The sequence below is a fragment of the Trachemys scripta genome, chromosome 6 (genome assembly GCF_013100865.1).
Source record: "Trachemys scripta elegans isolate TJP31775 chromosome 6, CAS_Tse_1.0, whole genome shotgun sequence".
NCBI lineage: Eukaryota > Metazoa > Chordata > Testudines > Emydidae > Trachemys > Trachemys scripta.
The window spans coordinates 71332570-71352145 of record NC_048303.1 but is presented as its reverse complement, the minus strand read 5'-3'; the positions used below and the strand labels follow the sequence as shown (position 1 = coordinate 71352145).

The 19576-nt window shown below is 41.2% G+C and overlaps 1 protein-coding gene across 1 annotated transcript in view; it reads right to left on the bottom strand.

Annotated features, from left to right (window-relative positions):
* Positions 1-13637: 13637 nt before the first annotated feature.
* Positions 13638-19576, bottom strand: part of HSD17B4 (hydroxysteroid 17-beta dehydrogenase 4) — a 107599-nt gene continuing 101660 nt past the window's right edge. Inside the window, exons 23-24 of the mRNA XM_034774494.1 lie at positions 15947-16074; positions 13638-14057 (exon numbers count right to left, since the gene is read on the bottom strand). Coding sequence (XP_034630385.1) covers positions 13968-14057; positions 15947-16074 — 218 coding nt within the window. The 3' untranslated portion in view covers positions 13638-13967. The remainder of the gene's footprint in view (positions 14058-15946; positions 16075-19576) is intronic.

Sequence of the window (19576 nt, the reverse complement as noted above, 5' to 3'; positions counted from 1 at the left end):
CAATCCTCTTCTGTACTGGCATGGCCTCCCTCATGTATGTATCCTGACATTGGAAGGTCAGGGCAAGCTAATCACAAAGCTTTAGAAATGTCACTTTCTTCATGCAAGCGTTTTGAAGCCACTGCTGGTCATCCCAGGTTCGCATGACAATGTGATCTCACCAGTCTGTGCTTGTGGCCCTGCTCCAGAAGCGCCAGTCTATACCAAGAGTTGTGAACCGCAGCCTCCAGACTGACTCTGCCATGTCTGTATCATCATCGTTCTCTGACACACGTCTTCAGTAAATCAGAAAATGCCGCCAAAATGTCCACCAGTGTCTCATGGATGCCCTGCCTGTTTCCCGACACAGGAGTGAAAGCGCAAGCAAAGCCAAGTGCTTCATATGGTGACTCTTCCATGTTGCTGGCTCCAGCAGTCTCAAAAAATGGCTCAGCTGGATGTGCTGGCAGGTTGCAACAACTTCCTAGAAAGTGCCATGGGACGGACACTCAAGTTTTCCCAAAGTGCACCACAAACAAAGGGCTAGAGCAACTACAACTAGGAAGGGAGCTTGGAAGCCTGAAATAAGTTAGTTTGACTTGGGTCTGCATAGTGCAGTGCGAACGCCTGAGTGGGAGTGTGATGCCTGGGTCCATAAATTCTAAATCTAGGGTCAATATTCAGTGTGGACGCTCAAGTGTGGGCAGCCGAACATTAAGCCTGTGGGACTCAAGTCCCACAGACCCAGGCTTACACTGCAGTGTAGACATACCCTGAGACCAATACTCTTATTTTGGAAATAATGTAAACTTTAATGGTCAAAAATGGACAGGGGCTTGAGTTTACATCTCAGCATTCCCCAGCAGTGTTTCTATCAAATTGGGGTTTGGTCCAGTGCTGACTGAGAGGGAAGACTACCACCCTCTAAATTATTAACACAATTTCTGACAGCACCTAGGCACTTTTTGAAGGCCTTCCTTCCAAATAGTGATGCAAGCTGGCCCTGCTTGGTTTGAGTGATCTGATAGGGTCAGATAACAAGGAAAAGCTACACCAGGCAAATCTTTCTTCTTGTTCAGAAATGTATTTTTGTTTGAAACAAATGGGAAACAATTCACACAATGGTCATCTGATGCTTAGGGTTTTTTCTTTTCTTTTCTAGTTTTATAAAACTTTCTCCTCTGCCCCAGATACATGAAAAATGACACTCAGAGCTGAAGTAGTAATAAATTCATTTTGACTCTGATTCGAGTTGGGAGGTTTATATTCTCTCTGACACAGCACCCAGGTGGCCTAATTTCATGTTAAAAAAAACCCCACATTGCATTCAACTCTTCTTAAACTCTGCCACCTTTTATCATCAGTTTCTAACAGTATTACTGCAGCGCTCAGCACTACAGCCTTCACTGACTGATTAGGTTACAGAAGACATTCACAACTGCACTGGTCAATGTTCCTACAAATCAAATTGCACTACATGCAACAGAAGTGCATTGTGCAGAACATAGAGCAGTTTAGACCAAAAAAAAAGGAGGAAAGGGAGATTGTGGGGAACACAATGATCATAGTACTTTAATACATAAGCCTCACACACTTCATCTAGTGAAAACAGAATGCTGGGAGGAACTCGTAATATCCAGACCAGAGGCTTGCTAAATTCAGGGTTGTGAACTCCATCCTTGAGGGGGCCACTTAGGGATCTGGGGCAAAAATCAGTAGTTGGTCCTGCTAGTGAAGGCAGGGGGCTTGGACTCAATGACCTTTCAGGGTCCCTTGAGATAGGTATATCTCCATACTTTAAACATAAAAGGAAATACTTGTGTGCAGTTTTGAGATTAAATTTACTCAGAAACACTGAGTGACAGAAGCAGCAATTAAATGACTACATCACACAATACCAAGTTGAAATCAGCTTGGTGTGCCCTACCACAGACAAGTTGTTGTCTGCAGTAGCATTCAAGAAATGCTAATGAAATTGTAGACCCAGGTGTAAAATTAAACACTGGTATCACTTCAAAGCCTAGATGAACCTTTTTGAATAAAATAAAAACTTAAACCCACGTTCAGCTATTTACTGACACTGTTTTTTAAGTATTATGCTCATCTGTGATTCCTCATTGGGGCTGAGAGTAGAAACAATACCACAGAAAGAGCCTCTCACTGTATTTCTGACTCAGCCCAAATCTGGAAGTCCTGGAAATAGCACAAGCAAGATCTGGCAATACTTCTATCACCACCCATGGTTCAGAGAAGTCTGAATGAAGTTTAGAGGAAACATTCCAACCAATCTCCAGGCCTTCCAAAGTCCCTCTGCCATCACTAGTCTAACATGTGCATATACCTTCATCTGAGGAGACCTGACACAAATTCAGATTAATCCAGATCAACTTTATACATGTTCGATACATTAAACCACATTTTTCAAAGTATTATGCAGAATTTTATCATCCCTCTTCTTTAGAGCTCACAGTCTCCCCTTTTGATTATTTAGGACTTTGTAGCAGTGTTAATGCTGATCAGTAAAAAGCCAGTCAACTTTCTACCTTCGTGATGCTTGTAGTTTGGAAAAATGTGGGAGTGGGAATACTGTAAAGTGCCTCGTGCTCAATCAATGTCATACAATTTAGACAGCTTTTCTACACGTTGTCCCACCTTGTTTGGTTATGCTTTTCAGAGATGTGGGGCCTCGAAGCATTTGATTAAGCATTCAATCTATTGGATTTGAGACAGAACTGAACCACACTGAAAAATAGCCACCAAGTAGAGAACACAGAAAAGAACCTGCAGACAGGGCCGGCTCTAGGCACCAGCAAAACACGCAGATGCTTGGGGTGGCGCATTTCTAGGGGCGGCATTCTGGCACCGGCCATCATAGGCACCGACTCTGTGGCATGGAGAAAAAGTGCCCCCGGCGCCCCAGCTCACCTCTGCTCCGCCTCCACCTGCTCCCCTGAGCGCACCGCCGCCGCTCTGCTTCTCCCCCCTCCCTCCCAGGCTTGCCAGGCGCAAAACAGTTGTTTTGTGCAGCAAGGCTAGGAGGAAGGAGAAGCAGAGGGCGCTAGGGGGAGGCGGCGGTGGTAGAGCAGAGGTGAGGTGGAGCGGGGAGCAGTTCCTCTACCCCCCCATTACTTCCTGCACCCCCCCCACCCTAGCTCACCTCCGCGCCGGCACTCCGCTTCTCCCCCGTCCCTCACCTGAGATGGAGGAAGAGAAGCGGAGCGGCAGCACGCCCGGGGGAGCAGGCAGAGCAGAGGTGAGCTAGGGTGGGAGGTCGTGGGGGGGCCACAGGAAGCAATGGGGAGGGGGAATGCAACACCTCTGGGGGAGGAGGCAGGACTGGGGATTTGGGGAAGGGGTTCAGAAGGGGCAGAGTTGGGGCAGGGCTGGGGGGGCAATAGCTACCTACTCACAAGCATGCCAAACTGCTTCACTGCACCAATTTCTGCATATGTGAAAAACCTAGGAGTGTGCCTAGAATATATACACTGGGAGTCAGACATGCATAATCATATTCATCCCAAAACAACAGTGCTTTCAATGTTGACAGAACATATTGATAGGGTTACCAGGTGTCCGGTTTTCGATTGGAAAGTCTGCTCAAAGGAGGCACCTGACAGTGTCTGGTCAGAAACACTGACTGGACACTGAAAGTCCAGTTAAGCAATGCATCAGGGGTGGGGAGGCATGTGGGGTCAAGGTGCCCCCTCCAGCAGCTGGCCCAGGCAGGGAGTGGACAGGGCAGGACCAGGGCTGGTGCTACCATTTAGGCAAACTAGGCGGTTGCCTAGGGCACCAAGACTTGGGGGTGCCAAAAAGCGGTGCCCACAATTTTTTTTTATAGCATTCCTGGGCTGGGCTGCCGCGCAGTAGCCGCTCCACTTCTCCCACCTCCCAGGCTTGCAGCGCCAATCAGCCGTTTGGTGCCACAAGCCTGGGAGGGGAGGAAAATTAGAGCGGGGGTGGCGTGTTCGGGGAGAAGGCAGAGCAGAGGTGAGCTGGGGTGGGGAGCTGCTGCATGGCTCCCGGGGGGGGGGGACCTGCCGGGGGGGAGCTGCTGTTGGGGCTGGGGGCGCCGGGGAGCTGCCGGAGGGCGGGGGGGGGGCGCGCAAGGTGGAAGTTTCGCCTAGGACACAAAACTTCCTTGCACCGGCCCTGGGCGGGACCAGAGCCTCTTCAGACCACTAGGACAGCTGCCTGGGAGGGGTGGCAGCAGCGGGTTGCCCAGGCTCGGCTTAAAGTGACAGCAACTGAGTGAGTCAGAGCTCCCCCTCCTCCCCAGCATGCTCGGCCCCTGTCTCCGGAAGCTGAGCCTGGGCAGGGAGCAGTCTGCCGCTGCCCCCTACCCCAACCAGGCTCTCTCCCAGGCAGCTGCACAGAACAGCGACTGGGAGCGGCTGCATCCCACTCCCTGCCCAGGCCTGGCTGCCAGGGAGGGCAGCTGAAAGTGTTGGGGAGAGCCAGTTCAGTGGGAGGACAGAGCGCCCCTCCTTGCAAGTAACATGCGGTGGTGAGGAGGGGCGGGGAGAGCACGGGGGCCCTGGGCTGGGAGGGAGAGGTTCTGACACTCCTGCTGGAGTGCCCATTTTTTAAATATTACAAAGTTGGCAACCCTGGCATACTGAAGGGACTGGGTATTCATGTGGGGAGAAGGACTGTGTCAACAGAAGAAATAGGAGTCAAGGACATTGCAAGAATGTCAAGATTTAATGGTGTACCAACCATTCCTTCCTCTTACCCTTCCCAAGATCATGATCAGAAAAGATTGCTTCACCAGCACTTACCCCTTCTCTGTATGGGTCCTTATTTACTCCACAAGAAGTTAACCTTGTGGGTGTGTGTCAGAGGGTACTGGGTCCCTGTGAGCAGTCCAGGCCCTGCGTCCCTCTTTCAGAGCAGGTGAGCCCAACTGAGCCAATTAAAAGGAGGACTACCTTCTCCCTCACAACAGGGGAGACACTGACAGGAGAAGGAAGCCAGAAAGAGCTGGGACTGGTGGCTTTGGGGGAGCAGACCAGACAGAGGAAGAGCGCCATGTGGGACAAAGAACCAGGGCTGAGTATGGATGGGGGTGCTTCTAGCCACAAGAGAGACTGTACGGTTTGCTTAAGGAGCCCAAAAGAGGAGACCAACAGAGCAGGGTGTCTGCAATGTAACCTTTGGCCACGAGGGGATGCTCAGGTGCTGACCCCTATATTACAGGGAGAATTAGGTATATTTAAGTAATAGTCAGTTCCTCCAAGGTATGATATTTCAGACTTTTTTAAAAAAATGATCCCTTATTTAAAAAAACAACACTTCTAAAATTAGGTCATTGAAATTTTAAATGCTGTTTCTGGGCTTGTCTACAAAGGGACACTCAGGAAAATTAATCCAAATTAACTAAAGGTGTGGATTTAAAGTGGATTAGTAAAACCTCTGTGTGCATTCAGAATTAAAGTGGCCTTAATTGGGTTTAGTTTAAGAATCTTGACTGACAGATGACATTTTTGTTTCTTCTACAGGAAGCATGGCATGATGGCTTGGCATATAAAGAAATCTGAGAAAAGGAGAGCAGGGTAGATTTTATAAGAGGGTTTAAATTCCCCTTTTATTCTGAGGTTGCCATTTTTCAAATTGGTGGGCTTTACGTCTCTCATTCTTTTTTACCTCATTAATTTTAAAGCAATTCTGACTATGAATGCACTTGTCAACATCTAAAGTGCAGTTATCACTAACTCCTGATGATAACTGGTAGGTGTAGTGAAAAGCTCTGGAATAACCTAATTAAGAACAATTCCAGTGACTTGAGGCATAACCATCAGCACAGGGCCAAGCTGAGGCTAGTACAACACAAAATCCTGCATGGTCTTATTCTCATTTCACATCCATTTCCCCTGTTTTATTTAAATGTCATTTAAAAGGTGACAAGAGGATGCAAGTCTGCAGGATTTCTATTTGTTTTCTGGAAAGTGAGATTAATTGCAAACCAGAAATAAGACCACGATGCAAGAAGCAGAAAAAGGCAAAATAAAATGTAAACAGCTCAGAGAGAGAGCATGCAGATTTTAATCTGACATGTTCAACACTGATTCAAGTACTCCTTAAAGAGAACAAGTGGATTGCCATCTACAGACCATGTTAGATCACTATTTATATGGTATTACTTACTTCTGTGTTCCTGACATCTCCCCATCCCAATCATGGGTCTAAAAAAGCAAGTACATTAGCAGCTATACATACAGTGAGCAGTATGTAATAATTTGTGCTTTTGCCTATACATCACCTTCCAATTTACATATTTGAAGCATTCTAAAAGTACCATACAATAAATAACCCAGACAGGAAATCTCACACTCACTCAAGCAAACTCATACTCCCATTCACTGGTGGTTGACAGGCCACCATGAAAAAGTTTCCAACAAGCATGATTTTTAAACCTGTTTTACTCATATCATGGAAATTCCAGCAGTACTAGTCAAAAGAAAATTGAAATGCTTCATTGCTAGTGGACAAGATGGTTGTGTACTTCAGGGCAATGCCACATAGGGCTAGCAAAGAATGAAGTGATCAGTGGAGAAACTGCCTTGGAGGGAAAAGCTGCTGAAGGAGACTAGCTGTAATATATTCCCTCCTTCCCTAGATGCATGCTACAAGACACTGGTAGATGTTAGTGCTGAATGCCCAGAAGGGATGTAAAAAGCCAGCCTAGATGAAAGAGTGAACAGAACGATGTGAAACATGACACATCTCACCATAGATTAATATTTTTTTCTGAATGGAAGAATAAGAGAATCATTTTCCCCACCAGTATTGGAGTCTACACAAACAAAAACAAAATAATCATACATCCAAGGATCATCCTGAATGTCTTTTCTTTACAATATTTTGTTGCATTTAACAAAAAGTTAAAGTCATAAAACTGATAATCTTAACAGCTAACAAAAAACCTCTGAGGGATTACCTTCATCATCACACAAAAGAAAATACATCACTATAGCTTTATATTTAATGTGTCAAAATATTACTTTCAGAAATAGCAGGGCATACAATAAACGTAACAAAATGAGAATGAAGGAAAATTGACAGTGGTACAGTCAAAAACATATTTAAAGTAGCTTAACTCTCCTGGACTACAAAAAGATAGATACAAAAGTTAAATAGTCAAATTCTGCCCACAGAAATGCAGTCATGTACAGCTCCCATCAATATCACAATAAGTTTTCCTTCATGTAACCTGCCTGTAACACTATGGCAGACTCTATGAACCTATATAGGTATGCAGGGCTTTTCTGTGGGGGCATTTGGTTACCAGGTGCTTCTACCTAGCATGAAAGTACAGTAGATTTACTGCTGAGTCATACTAACAGGTGTATCCAGTTAGCCTCAATCAGGATATAAAAGGAGGAGCAATGGTAACTAGTGAACGGGACAGAAAGTTTTGCCTGCAGCACCTAGGAACAAACAAAGCAGGAGGAGAAAGCTAAAAATAAGGTTTATGTCAGGATTTTGTTACAGACATTGATAAAGCTGAACCCCAGGACAGGAGTTGACTATAAACAGTGTGTGTTTATTAAGAGCAGTGTGGGAAATCCAACTACTTATGCTATTTTGAAGATAATTTGAGAAGAATTTAGCCCAAAATAACTACACAGCCCATGATGCCAGCCTCCATTGCTCACTTGTTAAATTTTCAAATAAGCACTTTCATATTTTCTCCTAGGCCACCCCTCATACTTGGAGAAGCTCCCTGTAAACATCCACAAAACAAACTCATTATCCACTGCCTATCATGTTTACCAATAGTGTCTCACTGTTCCCTTGTACTACCCCATTTGTCTATATCTATCTCATCTCTTTTCGTATCCTAAGATTGAGTCTGTAACCGTTTTTGTTCCATGTTTGTGCAGCACCTAGCACAACAGGGTTGCGGTCCATGACTGGGCTCCTAGGGGCTATGATAATACAAATAATAAACATTTAGAGGTTTATACAGTGATGTAAACATTAAGTTCTACATAAAATACATAGCCTATTGAATGCCCATTTACTTTGACTATACCAGCTATTCTTTACCTATATATCTGCCTATCTTCTTCAGTGCCTTAAAAATGTCCATGGGAAGTATTTTAATGAATTTGGGGAAGTGAATTTTAATATAGATAGTACATTTGGCTATTGGCAAACACCCACTTTTGAATATACCTAGGTATGGCTATGTACCTGCATATAGGCGTTGCATAATGGACCTTGTTATGCACAGGAGAAATCTTATTGTTTTTCCAAAACTGATAATATGGCTAGTTTGTTAATGTAAGAGACCCTGCTGTATTTGCCATGAAGACCACTTGTAAAAAGAAGCTGTGCAGTATTTTTAGAGCTTCAGCCCTAATGATAACTGGCAATTATTTAGCTGGAGAAAAGGTCATATAAAGAGTGCTTTAAGGGCACACTTTTCACTCATCAGCATTAGACGGTCTTCTTAGTACATCTGACAGCATACTTGTTCTGCTATTTTCCATCTATTCACTGCATAACATATAAAAAAGACACACTGGTTGGCATATTTCAGCTTTCTCAATGACTAGTAGAAATCAGTACTTGGATATAGCTGAACCCAGGTAAGACTGGAGTATTGCTGCTCAGGAGAGAGGAGCGCTTAGAAGCATATGACTCCTCTGTAACATTCCCCATAACAGAGGCCATCTACTCTCAAATTGTTAAGTTGGTCTACAGCTTTGGATCACCTTTGAACTCCTTAATGCTATGGTCTGCTTAAATAGCCACGGCAGCAAAAGATCCCCATTTCTATCTGTGGCTGGCCAGAACTTTGCAATCCATCCTGTAGGACACAGCAAATCTCACACACATTCATGATTATGATGGTTCAAATCTAGGAATCAAGCCTCATATGCTGAAAAGGCTAAAGAGGTACAAAACATAGCAGCCCATCTGCTTAGCTATATAGGTCACTGTGAAGAGATTACCACAGAGTTTCTCTCCCTGCATTGCTCCCTCGCACACACACTGAAGAGACCCCAGTTCAAGGTATCTGTCCCTATACGAAAGCTGTCAATTAAACTGGCCTTAGTTGCAGATCTCTAAACTGGTCTCTATACAGATCCTCTCACAACAACTGCACTGGAACAATTGCATTGTAGACTATTAGACAGGTATTGGATTGAGTACAGAACTGTCAAAGGCGCTTGATTTACACTATTGAACTCACCTCACAAAGAGACAAGCTTGACCATGGACCTTACTCATAGGCACTGGCTCTGTGGGTGCTCCAGGGCCCAAGCACCCACCGAAGAAAATAGGGAGTGCTCAGGACCCACAAGCCACAGTCATAGGCAGCACATGAATCTTGTGTTTGGGGAGGCTGGACCTGAGTACTGGAAGCTCCCTAGAAGTGGGAGGGGGCACACTAGTGCCCAGACCACAGCCTTGCCCCACGCTCAGCCCCGTGGCCCCACCCTGCCCGGTCTCCTCCCAAGGCCCCGCCCACGCTCCACCCAGAGGCCCCAACCCCACTCTGCCTCTTCCCGCCCCCTCTCCACCTCTTCCCCTGAGCAGAACCGTCCATTGGGTACGGCAAATCGGGGCAACTGCTCCCAGCCTCACAGGCAGGGAAGTGAAGCAGGAGGGGTGAGGAGGCGAACGGGAGGGGGGGGGAGGCGAGGAGTCCCCCTACGAGAACCTCCCCCTCCCTCCCAGCGCCTACCGCCTGACACAGATCAGATGTTTCGCAGCATCAGGAGGTACTGGGAGGAGAGGGAAGGAGCTAGGGCACAGTGCACTTGGCGGAACTGGGTGGGGAAGAGGCAGATAGGCACCGAGTTTCTAATGTCCCGGGCCCCACACCTCCCTAGGGTAAGTCCTGCCCTGAGACCCCTACCCCCAAGGTGCCCCCCACCCGCTCCTCTTCACCCACTAAGATACCTAAGATAGACACATATTCAATAACTAGAATATGAAAGGTGTTTAAATATGCTGAAAATAGCCTCCCCCCAAAAAACACACACCTCTTAAGCACCCACTTGCAAAAACAAAAGTCAGCGCCTGTGACCTTACTCCTAAGAAGCTAAATACAAAATTAATTTCTTCAACTTCTTTCCCCCTCAGTAGACACATAAGCACAACACAAAGGATATATCCAATACCTATAAGAAGAACCAATGGCTGGAAGTTGAAGCTAGACAAATTCAGTCTGAAAATAAGGTGTAAGTTAACTACTGGAATAGTTTACCAAGGTCTGTGATAGACTCTCCATTACTGGCAATTTTAAAATCAAGGCTGGATGTTTTTCTAAAAGACATGCTTTAGTTCAAACAGGAATTAATTCAGGGAAGTTGTATAGCCTCTATTTTGCCGGTCAGACTAGATAATCACAGTGGTCCTTTCTAGCCGTAAAAACTATAAAATCTATAAGTAGAGAAAAATCAGTGTGTTGTGTGTGTCTAACAGTTTAAATATACACCAACTGAGCATTCTAGATTAAAGGTTTATCATACAGCAGACAAAGAAGCATCCTTTGCAATCAATATTTAGGTACATTATTAAATATATCATTTTCTTGTATACACTTTCATCCCTTTGTGACATGTTTGCCTCACTATTCGTACAATAATTACTAGCACTCAATATTTTGATATGTTCTCTGGTTATTTTGTCTGCATCTCTGAAGTAGTTTGAGATCTTTTTATGAAAGATGCTGGAGAACAATGATCGTTCTAAATGTCTCACTAAGTGTGATTTGTACTATGCAACAAAAAAACACTGATAGTAAGCCATTTATACACAGAAAGTGTCATGTACAGGAAACAGCTGATAGATTTTACCTCATTTAGTACAGATTTCATTGTTTCATCTGTTGATGTATGGACTTATATTGGCTTCTCCTGTTATTTCCTAGTTTTAAGCCTTTCGGGTGTATGATGCCCTTTCTCAAGTCATGAAGGGATCTGTCCTCTTTACATAAGAAAGCTAGCTGAAATTTCTGTATTATAAGCTTAAATTGGCATTGGGATACTTGATATTTTGTGTATTAACATCCTTTGAAATGTGCTTGAACAGGGTTTTTTGAGATTATAATCTGTATGTTTGTGCTTTTTAGCACTGATCAGATGCCAAGGATAAGGTACAAATACACATTGCAAAGACTTTAATGTAGTTTGTGATCACAAGAGTTTTATGCTCCTTGAAAAATAAACATTCAAAACAAGGGCATCAGTTTTAAAACTCAAATGGAAATGGACTTGACATTCAAAGTTGGGGGAGGGGAACCAGCATTAGCATAAACTGGCTAAGAGCTGTGCAGACTTCCACATCCCAATGCACTGTTAATGACTTGCATGCACCATCTCTGCTCTTCATTCCTGAGTGGCTGTGGAGCAGAGGCTGCTCTCATTATGTCTAGCTCAAGCCAATGTCACTTAAAAAGAATCCAAATCTGAACTGCCTCATGGACACTACATAACTGCCCTTAGGATAGGTACTAAAGAATATTAGCATGTATAATTAACTGCTATACACAAACCATTGTACCCCAGCAGCCATTCTCTAATATGAGGGGTTTCAGTTTCTGACACTGAGAAAATTAATTCAGCCAAAGTTGCTTAACTAATACTAAATAGAAGACAACCTTGTAAAACAAAATGTCAGTCTCAGACATCTTCAGCAATTTGACTCTGGTCCATGTACCTGTCTTCTTCTGCCCCCATCCTTTGCTGCAATAGTAACTGTGGATTAAGGAAGGGAAAAAAACCACTTCCCACACAGTGATTCAAGAGATTACTGTATATATGGGAGCAAAAAATACTTCCTGGGAATCCATTTTTTCATCTGTTTATTGCAATGAGAAAGGTCAATCGTATAATTAAAGCTGCAGCCTAATCAAAGAATCCTCTCTCTTTTCATCCAATAATGCCACTGTACCACAAAAGAAGAGCCTACCAACGTAGCAGGTAAGTTGGCCAACTCTCGCAATATTTTTGTGCGTTTGGTGTTCCCAAACTAGACTACTGAACTGAATGTGACACATTAGCTGAGACCATCTCTCTCAAGTTAGAAATATGGATCAGGAACACTTTTTAGATTTCTTATTCGTGGGCGTGTTGACACAGATTCCCCTTCATCCCCATCCTAAATTATTAATGTTATGGAATACTCTGAGTCTCTTTCTGCTACTGGTTCTCTTTCCTTTACGATGCCTTCCTATCATGGTATTTTACTGTACTTCTTTCACAGAACAGAGGATAACTACCGTTAGTCTCACTGTTTTATTGATTAGCTTGGAAAAGATAGTCTAAGTATTGTATCTGGCACCTCCACAGCAACTCCAGAATGTTCTTCTGGATTCATCTCTATCCCATTTTGTAATATACCTTGCTTTCAGCAGAAAGCAGGAATTTCTCACTTAGCAACTACTTCTTGTTCTGCCATTATGCTGGCCCTCAAAAGAATGATTTCACAAAGGGGAGGTTGACTACTGTGAAGCCTTTGGTGTTGTGAGATAGACATTTTCAGCACTCAACTGCTTTTCAGCTAAAAAGCTCTCATGCAGCATTAATTATGACCATGTATCAGAGGGGTAGCCGTGTTAGTCTGAATCTGTAAAAAGCAACAGAGGGTCCTGTGGCACCTTTAAGACTAACAGAAGTATTGGAGCACAAGCTTTCGTGGGTGAATGCCCACTTCATCAGACGCAAGTTTGATTATAACCATAATCAATTATAATAATAAATTATAACCATGTAAGCTTTATCTGACCCAATCAGCAGATTGCTGTAGCTACTGAGTAAAAGTCATTGCAGAGTCAGAGAGCGAATGCAAAAGATTAAACATTTAACTTTGGTTTGTAAAGTGATTCAAAGCAAATGATATATACAGAAATTCCAAATCAATGTGAAATACTGAGCTCTCATTTCCTCTACCTAATGGCAAGATCTTGTAGCAGCAGGTATTAGTGGTATTGCCAATAGTACAGAAGCATGTCTACATACTATTTAAATATGTGACATACGTCCCTGTGGTACAAGGTAACTCACTTAACCCCTTGGTTTCTACCTCTTATTGTAAGAGCAGTTGCTGAGAGGAAGGCATTATCCTCCTTATGTGTTATGATTACTATTCGGTTGCAAGTCTTGATTTAACTTGCTTTGCAAGTAAATAAAAGTAAATCTTTCAAGAACACAAAGGAAATCATTAAACAGTAGATCAACTTTCTTTCTTGCAATTCCCCTCCGGTTCAGGACCTGAACCAGGTCTTTTTCCAACACTGCATATTTAAAACATTCTATTATCTTTAACACAGCTATAAACCTTTCCAACCTGCAGCATGAACAACACCTAATTAGTTTAATAAATGGCCTGTACTGAAAGACACCGAGAATTTGCATTTAATTGGCACAATGGTAATTAATAGTAAATTTCTCTAAATGGCAGACAACCTGAATGTGGTGATGTGCTGCAAAGTTCAAAGAGCTTTCTTGTCTACAAAAGATATGCAGACTACATGTAATAAATGAAACTGACTTCAAGTTAACTGCTTCTTTAAGACGTTTACAGGAGGCCATAATAAACCACCAAATACACCAACTGCAAAAACAAAACCTTCAGATTCTTTGGCATTTTAAACATCAGACTTAAGCAGTATGAAAGGATTAAAGACAATGATGCAGGAAGGAGGTATCAAAGCATTTTAATGATTAAATTTTCTTTATAATTGATATAGAAATATGTATTTTGTAAGAACTACGCAAGTTTTATTTAAATGAAGTTACAATATGAGAAAATTATGATTCAAACTTTTACTGAGGAACAGAGAAAAAGAGTGTTAAACAGATTTAGATCAGGTTTTTGTATCTGCAACAATCAAGGAAACATATTAGCAATAAAGTGAATCAGAACATAGACAATAAGAAATGTGCATAAAGGTTCAAGCTCTGTTTCTGAAATGACAGCCATTCCTGATCTTCTTAAGGGAACACTGAAGTAGGCCATCTAGCAGTTTAGAGTTTGGCATAGTCTTTAAGAATCATCTCCAGCTTCTGGCTCAGCATGATGTTACCTTTCACTTTTAGTTTACCAGAAAAAAATGCCTATAGGAAGCAGAGGGGAAAAAAAAAAAAATTTTCTTCAATTGTTTGCCTACTTCTCAAAGGTCTATTTAAAAAAAAAAAAATGAACTACAGTAGTAGAGTGAGGTTTACTTTAGATAAGTCCTACAGGACAAACCTCACCAGGAAACGTCCATTAGCTATGAACAGAAGACATTTTAAGCCTCATTGTATAGATCACCAAGAATCACAAACACCAAGCTTCTTGAGGAGTACAGGGATGGAGAAGGGTAGTGGTAAATGGAGAAGTGGCGGTGGTTGAGCCATTTCTGAGGGCTCAGCAACATGGGGAGCGTGCTGGTAAAAGCTGAGCTTCTCCAGTCTCCAATGTCAGAAGTTAACAACTACACAGAGACAAGGCCCCAATCCCATCTTACCAGACCCTCTTGAGTTCAGTGAGTGCTAACATCAGCCCACAGCTGCAAGTGAGGAGGATAGGAAAAGGATGACTGAACCCTACTCAAATTCACACACAGCCAGCCAGGGTCTCCATTTTTAAATGGGTTAAAATAAATAAATAAATATTGGTTAGTTGACTTTTTTCTTAACACATTTACAATATGCAGTGGACCACTCACTCGTGCAACCAGAATAATCAGTCTTTGAGCGTTTTCACTAAAATTCCAATATTGCATATTTTTAGTTCTACTCCTGATTTGTGACTCTTCATAGCCAGTTTAAATGTGGTTCATAATTTTTATGACATTTTAAAACGTGTTTATTTAATCAATATTGCTGTACTTTGGTTTTGCAATTTGAAGGTTATATGAAAGCAAACAAAATTCTGGAATAGCACACTTCTCCATATTCCCATTAACGCAAAGATAAATTCAAATAAGAAATTGATGGAGCCAGTAGTCCAAAATATAAATTGCTATTGTGAAAGTCTTCAGGTGGAAAGCCCCTCCTCTCCACAGAAACTCACAGGTGATACTGATGTCTAACAGCAAATATTGTGCATGAAATGCAATCACTTTAATCCTTAGAATACAGAAATGCAGATTGTCATAAACTTGTTTGTTTAGACCTTGTGCCTGTTATATATAAAGGTCACAAAATATTTGTACTGTATATTCCTACTGCTCATGCAGTATACAGGAATTATATAGTAGTGAACATTGTTAGCTCCAAATTTTAAATTCAAAGTCCTTGTTAATTTCAGTCCTGTTGACTGGGATCAAAGAAGAGCTCTCAATATATTATGATGAGCTAATTAAGAATATTCATTTATCTATGCTATAAACTGAATTATGTTAAATTTGAGATACTTAACTTGTATAACATGCGTTTTTAATTACAAATGAGTAGTTTTAAGCACTTAAGGAGGAACATTTGCAGATGCTCAAATGCCAACTCCTTATTATGTCCCTTTTTTAATCTGCTCCCCTAAGTGATTTGCCTTATTTAGGAGGATTTATGCCTAATTTTAATAGATTTGTTTCTCAGTATAATGCAATAGAAATCCACAGGCCCATGACAACAGTAATGGGCCTTTCTTCTTTATTACATTCTTAATGCACAAACCGTGGGTATTAATCTTGCAAGTCAGAATATTATTACATGTACAAGGTTGATATGAGTTGCTCAGCTAAAATTTGCACAGTGGTATGTGAAATCTCTCTCTCCACTTACAATAGGAAAGTGTAGTATCTCATACACCAGTGTGCGCCATTTTAGGAGTGAGCACCGTACTCTACAGCAGCACCTTTCACAGAGACTCAATACATTTCAGTCAGATTACTGGCCTACAAGACAGTCTTTTCTTCTAAATAAGCTACACGCTAGAAATTGTGCTACTTCAAGAATGTCTCCGAGTAAACGAGTAATATTTCACAATGCCACTGAACATCTCTACTTCACAATGCCTTTACCTTTTGTGGATTAATCTTGCCTAGGACCACCTCCATGAAGTCTTGATCCGAAAGGGTGAAAGTGGTGTCAGGAGAACCCTGTGCTGGCCCTTGATACACCTCACCAGAACCATTCTTTAAGTCAATAGCTGAGGAAAGGAAGTAAAGTTAGTTTAGTTTTTAAAAGAAGACAATAGTAAGAGCCATGTACTGTAATTGATTCAGATTCCAAGACCAAAAGAAACCACTGTAATCATCTAGTCTGACCCCCTTTTGAACACAGGCCATAGAACTTTCCCCAAATGAACTAGAGTATATATTTTCAGAAAAAAAAAATCCAATCTTGATTTAAATATAGCCACCTTATTTCCAGTCGCAATTTGTCTAGCTTCATCTTCCAGCCATTGGATCATGTTATACCTTTCTCTGCTCGATTCACGAGCCCATTTTCAAATATTAGTTCCCCTATGTACTTTTGTATGTACTTTTAGACTGTGATCAAGTTATCCCTCGATGTTCTCTTTGTTAAGCTAAATAGATTGAGCAATTTGAGTCTATCATTATAAGGCATGTTTTCTAATCCTTTAAGCATTCGCTTAGCTCTTCTCTGAACCCTCTCCAGTTTATCAATATCCTTCTAGAACTGTGGGCACCAGAACTGGATACAGTATTCCAGGTTATGCTCAGCTTACCAGGTGATTTAGATTGCTCTGAATCAGTGACCTGTTCTATTGTTTACCAATCCTTTAATTTTTTTGGCATCTGCAAACTTTATCAGTGATTATTTTATGTTTACTTGCAGGTGATTGATAAAAATGTTAAATAGCGTAGGGTCAAGAACCAACCCCTGAGAGACCTCAGTGGAAACACACACACACACACACACACACACACACAGAATGATGATTTCCTGTTTCCATTTTGAGACATATCAGTTAGCCAGATTTTAATCCATTTAATTTTTAATAAAAATGATTAATTACTATTACACGTCTAAGTCTGTGTCTAACTTTTGTGTTACCAGCCTTTTGGGAAACCTGTTTTTTAAAACCAAACTGAATGTAAAGGAAACTCAAATGACATGCCCTTCCAGTAAAAATATCTTACAATGAAAAATTGTGTTAGATGTGTGCTAAACTCGGTATTGTAAACACTCAGGAGTAAGACTGTAGCAATCAAATGATGATGGGTTTTAATTTCAAACTGCACTTCGTTAAATTATTATTAGGAAAGGATGAAAGGGGGACTTGAAAGATACATTTCCTGATAAATACATACCTAGCTTACCAGCTACAAAGTGGAGTCATTTTATTCTGATGAATTAATACAAAGCTAATCATAAAAGCTCCATAATTATGCTATTCTTCTCTAATCACTACTGTTACCTGCCATGATAAACAAAGATCTACCAAGCATGAGTTGATAGGTTTGAGGCAAATAAATTATTCTGCCTGATTAATCAGTGTTTTCCTACCTCAGGCATGGAGATCTTTTGATCTTTAGGTAACAGTCAAATTTCATAGTTTGACAAAGCTTTTCAGATTTCTGCCCAATTCTGTGATCTTCACTTGGTTAAATGTCTGAGCTAGCAGATTGTATGTTTAATATTCAGACAGCAAATGACATACAGCTGTTCTCATAAAAACCTACAGTTTAGATGAGTTTAGCAGGGCAAAAATGGGCAACTGTGGTCCAGAAAGATTAATAATGTACACGTACAATACAATAAATCTTATTATTGATTAGCCACTACTCTTTTCTAGAACTTTTTGTTCTGGCCAGCCACACCCATCAAAAGATGTGTGTGATCATGATCTCACTGTCAAGTACACTTACAGTATAGTTAATTAGGAAATCAATTTTGAAACGGAAATAAATTTTAGCAAGGGAAGAGACTAAACTGCTCCATGCCAAGAAAGCAAAACACATCTGTTTAAGGAGGAGCAGGTTGGCAGACTTTGCTCATCACTGAGCTATCTCATGTTGGAAAAATAAAACCACATCTTTCAGAAAGTTTCCAATTCAAGTCTCAAGTTTCTTTTCAAAGTGCTTCAAAAAAAGTCTAGATTCATTTTTTTAAATACATGGTTTTTAAGAGTCGCCTATAGGAAAAGAAATCGCTGATAGTTTAAAAAAACTTCATATTAATTTTCTTACACAACAATTACAAAAAATAAATATAAACAATAACAAAGGCAATATCCACACAACTTTTTTTAAGGTTTTGCAAGGTACTGTATATTACAACTGCAGCAAGATCTTATTTTTGTAATAAAGTTCTACATATTTTTAGCATGTAGGCTTGTGCCCTTTTCATTAAAGACAGCATTATTAAAATCTGTGTTTGCAAATTTTGACCACTTTAGAGTGTTTTCCTTGATTTAAAGAGTATCTTAAACTTTGCAAATTCTCTCTCCTTCTGTTACAGAAAGCCAAAAATTCCTCAAAGTGTCTGTAGCTTGAGAGGCCTACTTCCCCAAACAAAATGTCCTGCCAAAATAATCTACTAGAAGACACAAAGGGCAGGTACTATGTTGCCTGGTTAGAACAACATTATGACAGGATGCACTTTGCCAATTCATTTTCACAGTCTGCAAATTCCCAGCCATTCCCGTTGCACCCCCAGCAGTTTAAAAATAAAATAATTGTCAAGTTGATGTTTCTGACATTTTTAATTACAGAGTCCCAGCAGTTTCACTCTCGTGGAGACTTCAACAGTTTTCATTATTGACCTGATGTTAACCCCCTACTAAGTTTCTGGAAACTGCTCTCTGAATAAACTGTATCATGTGTAGCCTCCCCCCAAAGGAGAGCTACTTCAAAAGTTTGAGGTAAATCCAAAAGACTGTGTTTGAGGAATGGTAATATTTTTAGAAAGTGATGATTTTTTCATTTTTTTTAAACTGATCTAACATCTGCATGTCCACTCATAACTACAAGCAAATTCAAAATGTTAAGTTTGTCATTTACATTAATGCTGAGTGAGAAATGGCACATGGGACAATTACTACCTACTTGGAACATACAGTTTAGTTATCCGTGCATGTTACAACTTAAGAAACAGATCTGGTGACTATCACCAATTCTGCAGGGTAAAAAAAAAAAAAAAGGTAAGGGGGAATAGGGAGAAGGCTCATGCATCACAAATGAAAAAAAACCCAGCGACTCCTTGATTAAGCATCAAGATAAACTTATTTCCCTGTATATCTCCAAACACTAAGTACAAAACTAAAAAGAGGAGGAGTATCCGCAGTAGATCTTAGGCAGCTGAGTGCCAATTCGCTTCAAGTTAGATGAGCAGAGTGGTCAGATTTTGTTGCCTTGGGTCAACCCTTCCCAATCATTTGTAGACCTGCAGACAATGGTCAGATACACTTAGATCTAATATGAACATAATATGCCAGGTTAAAACCAAGTTTCATCACCATATTACAAATATATCTGATTAATAAAAAAGATTGTTTTTCATTTTCCTTATTTGTACTATTTGTTTGCCTTTTGCATTTAACTCAGTTTGGATAACAAAACTAGATGGGAAACTAAGCTAGACTAGCTTCACTTTTTCTTTGTCTATGTCAATTTTACCTTTGGGTTTTTCATGAACTAGCAAAAATGCTGCAATGTTTTGGTTGCAAATGCAGCAAGGGAATG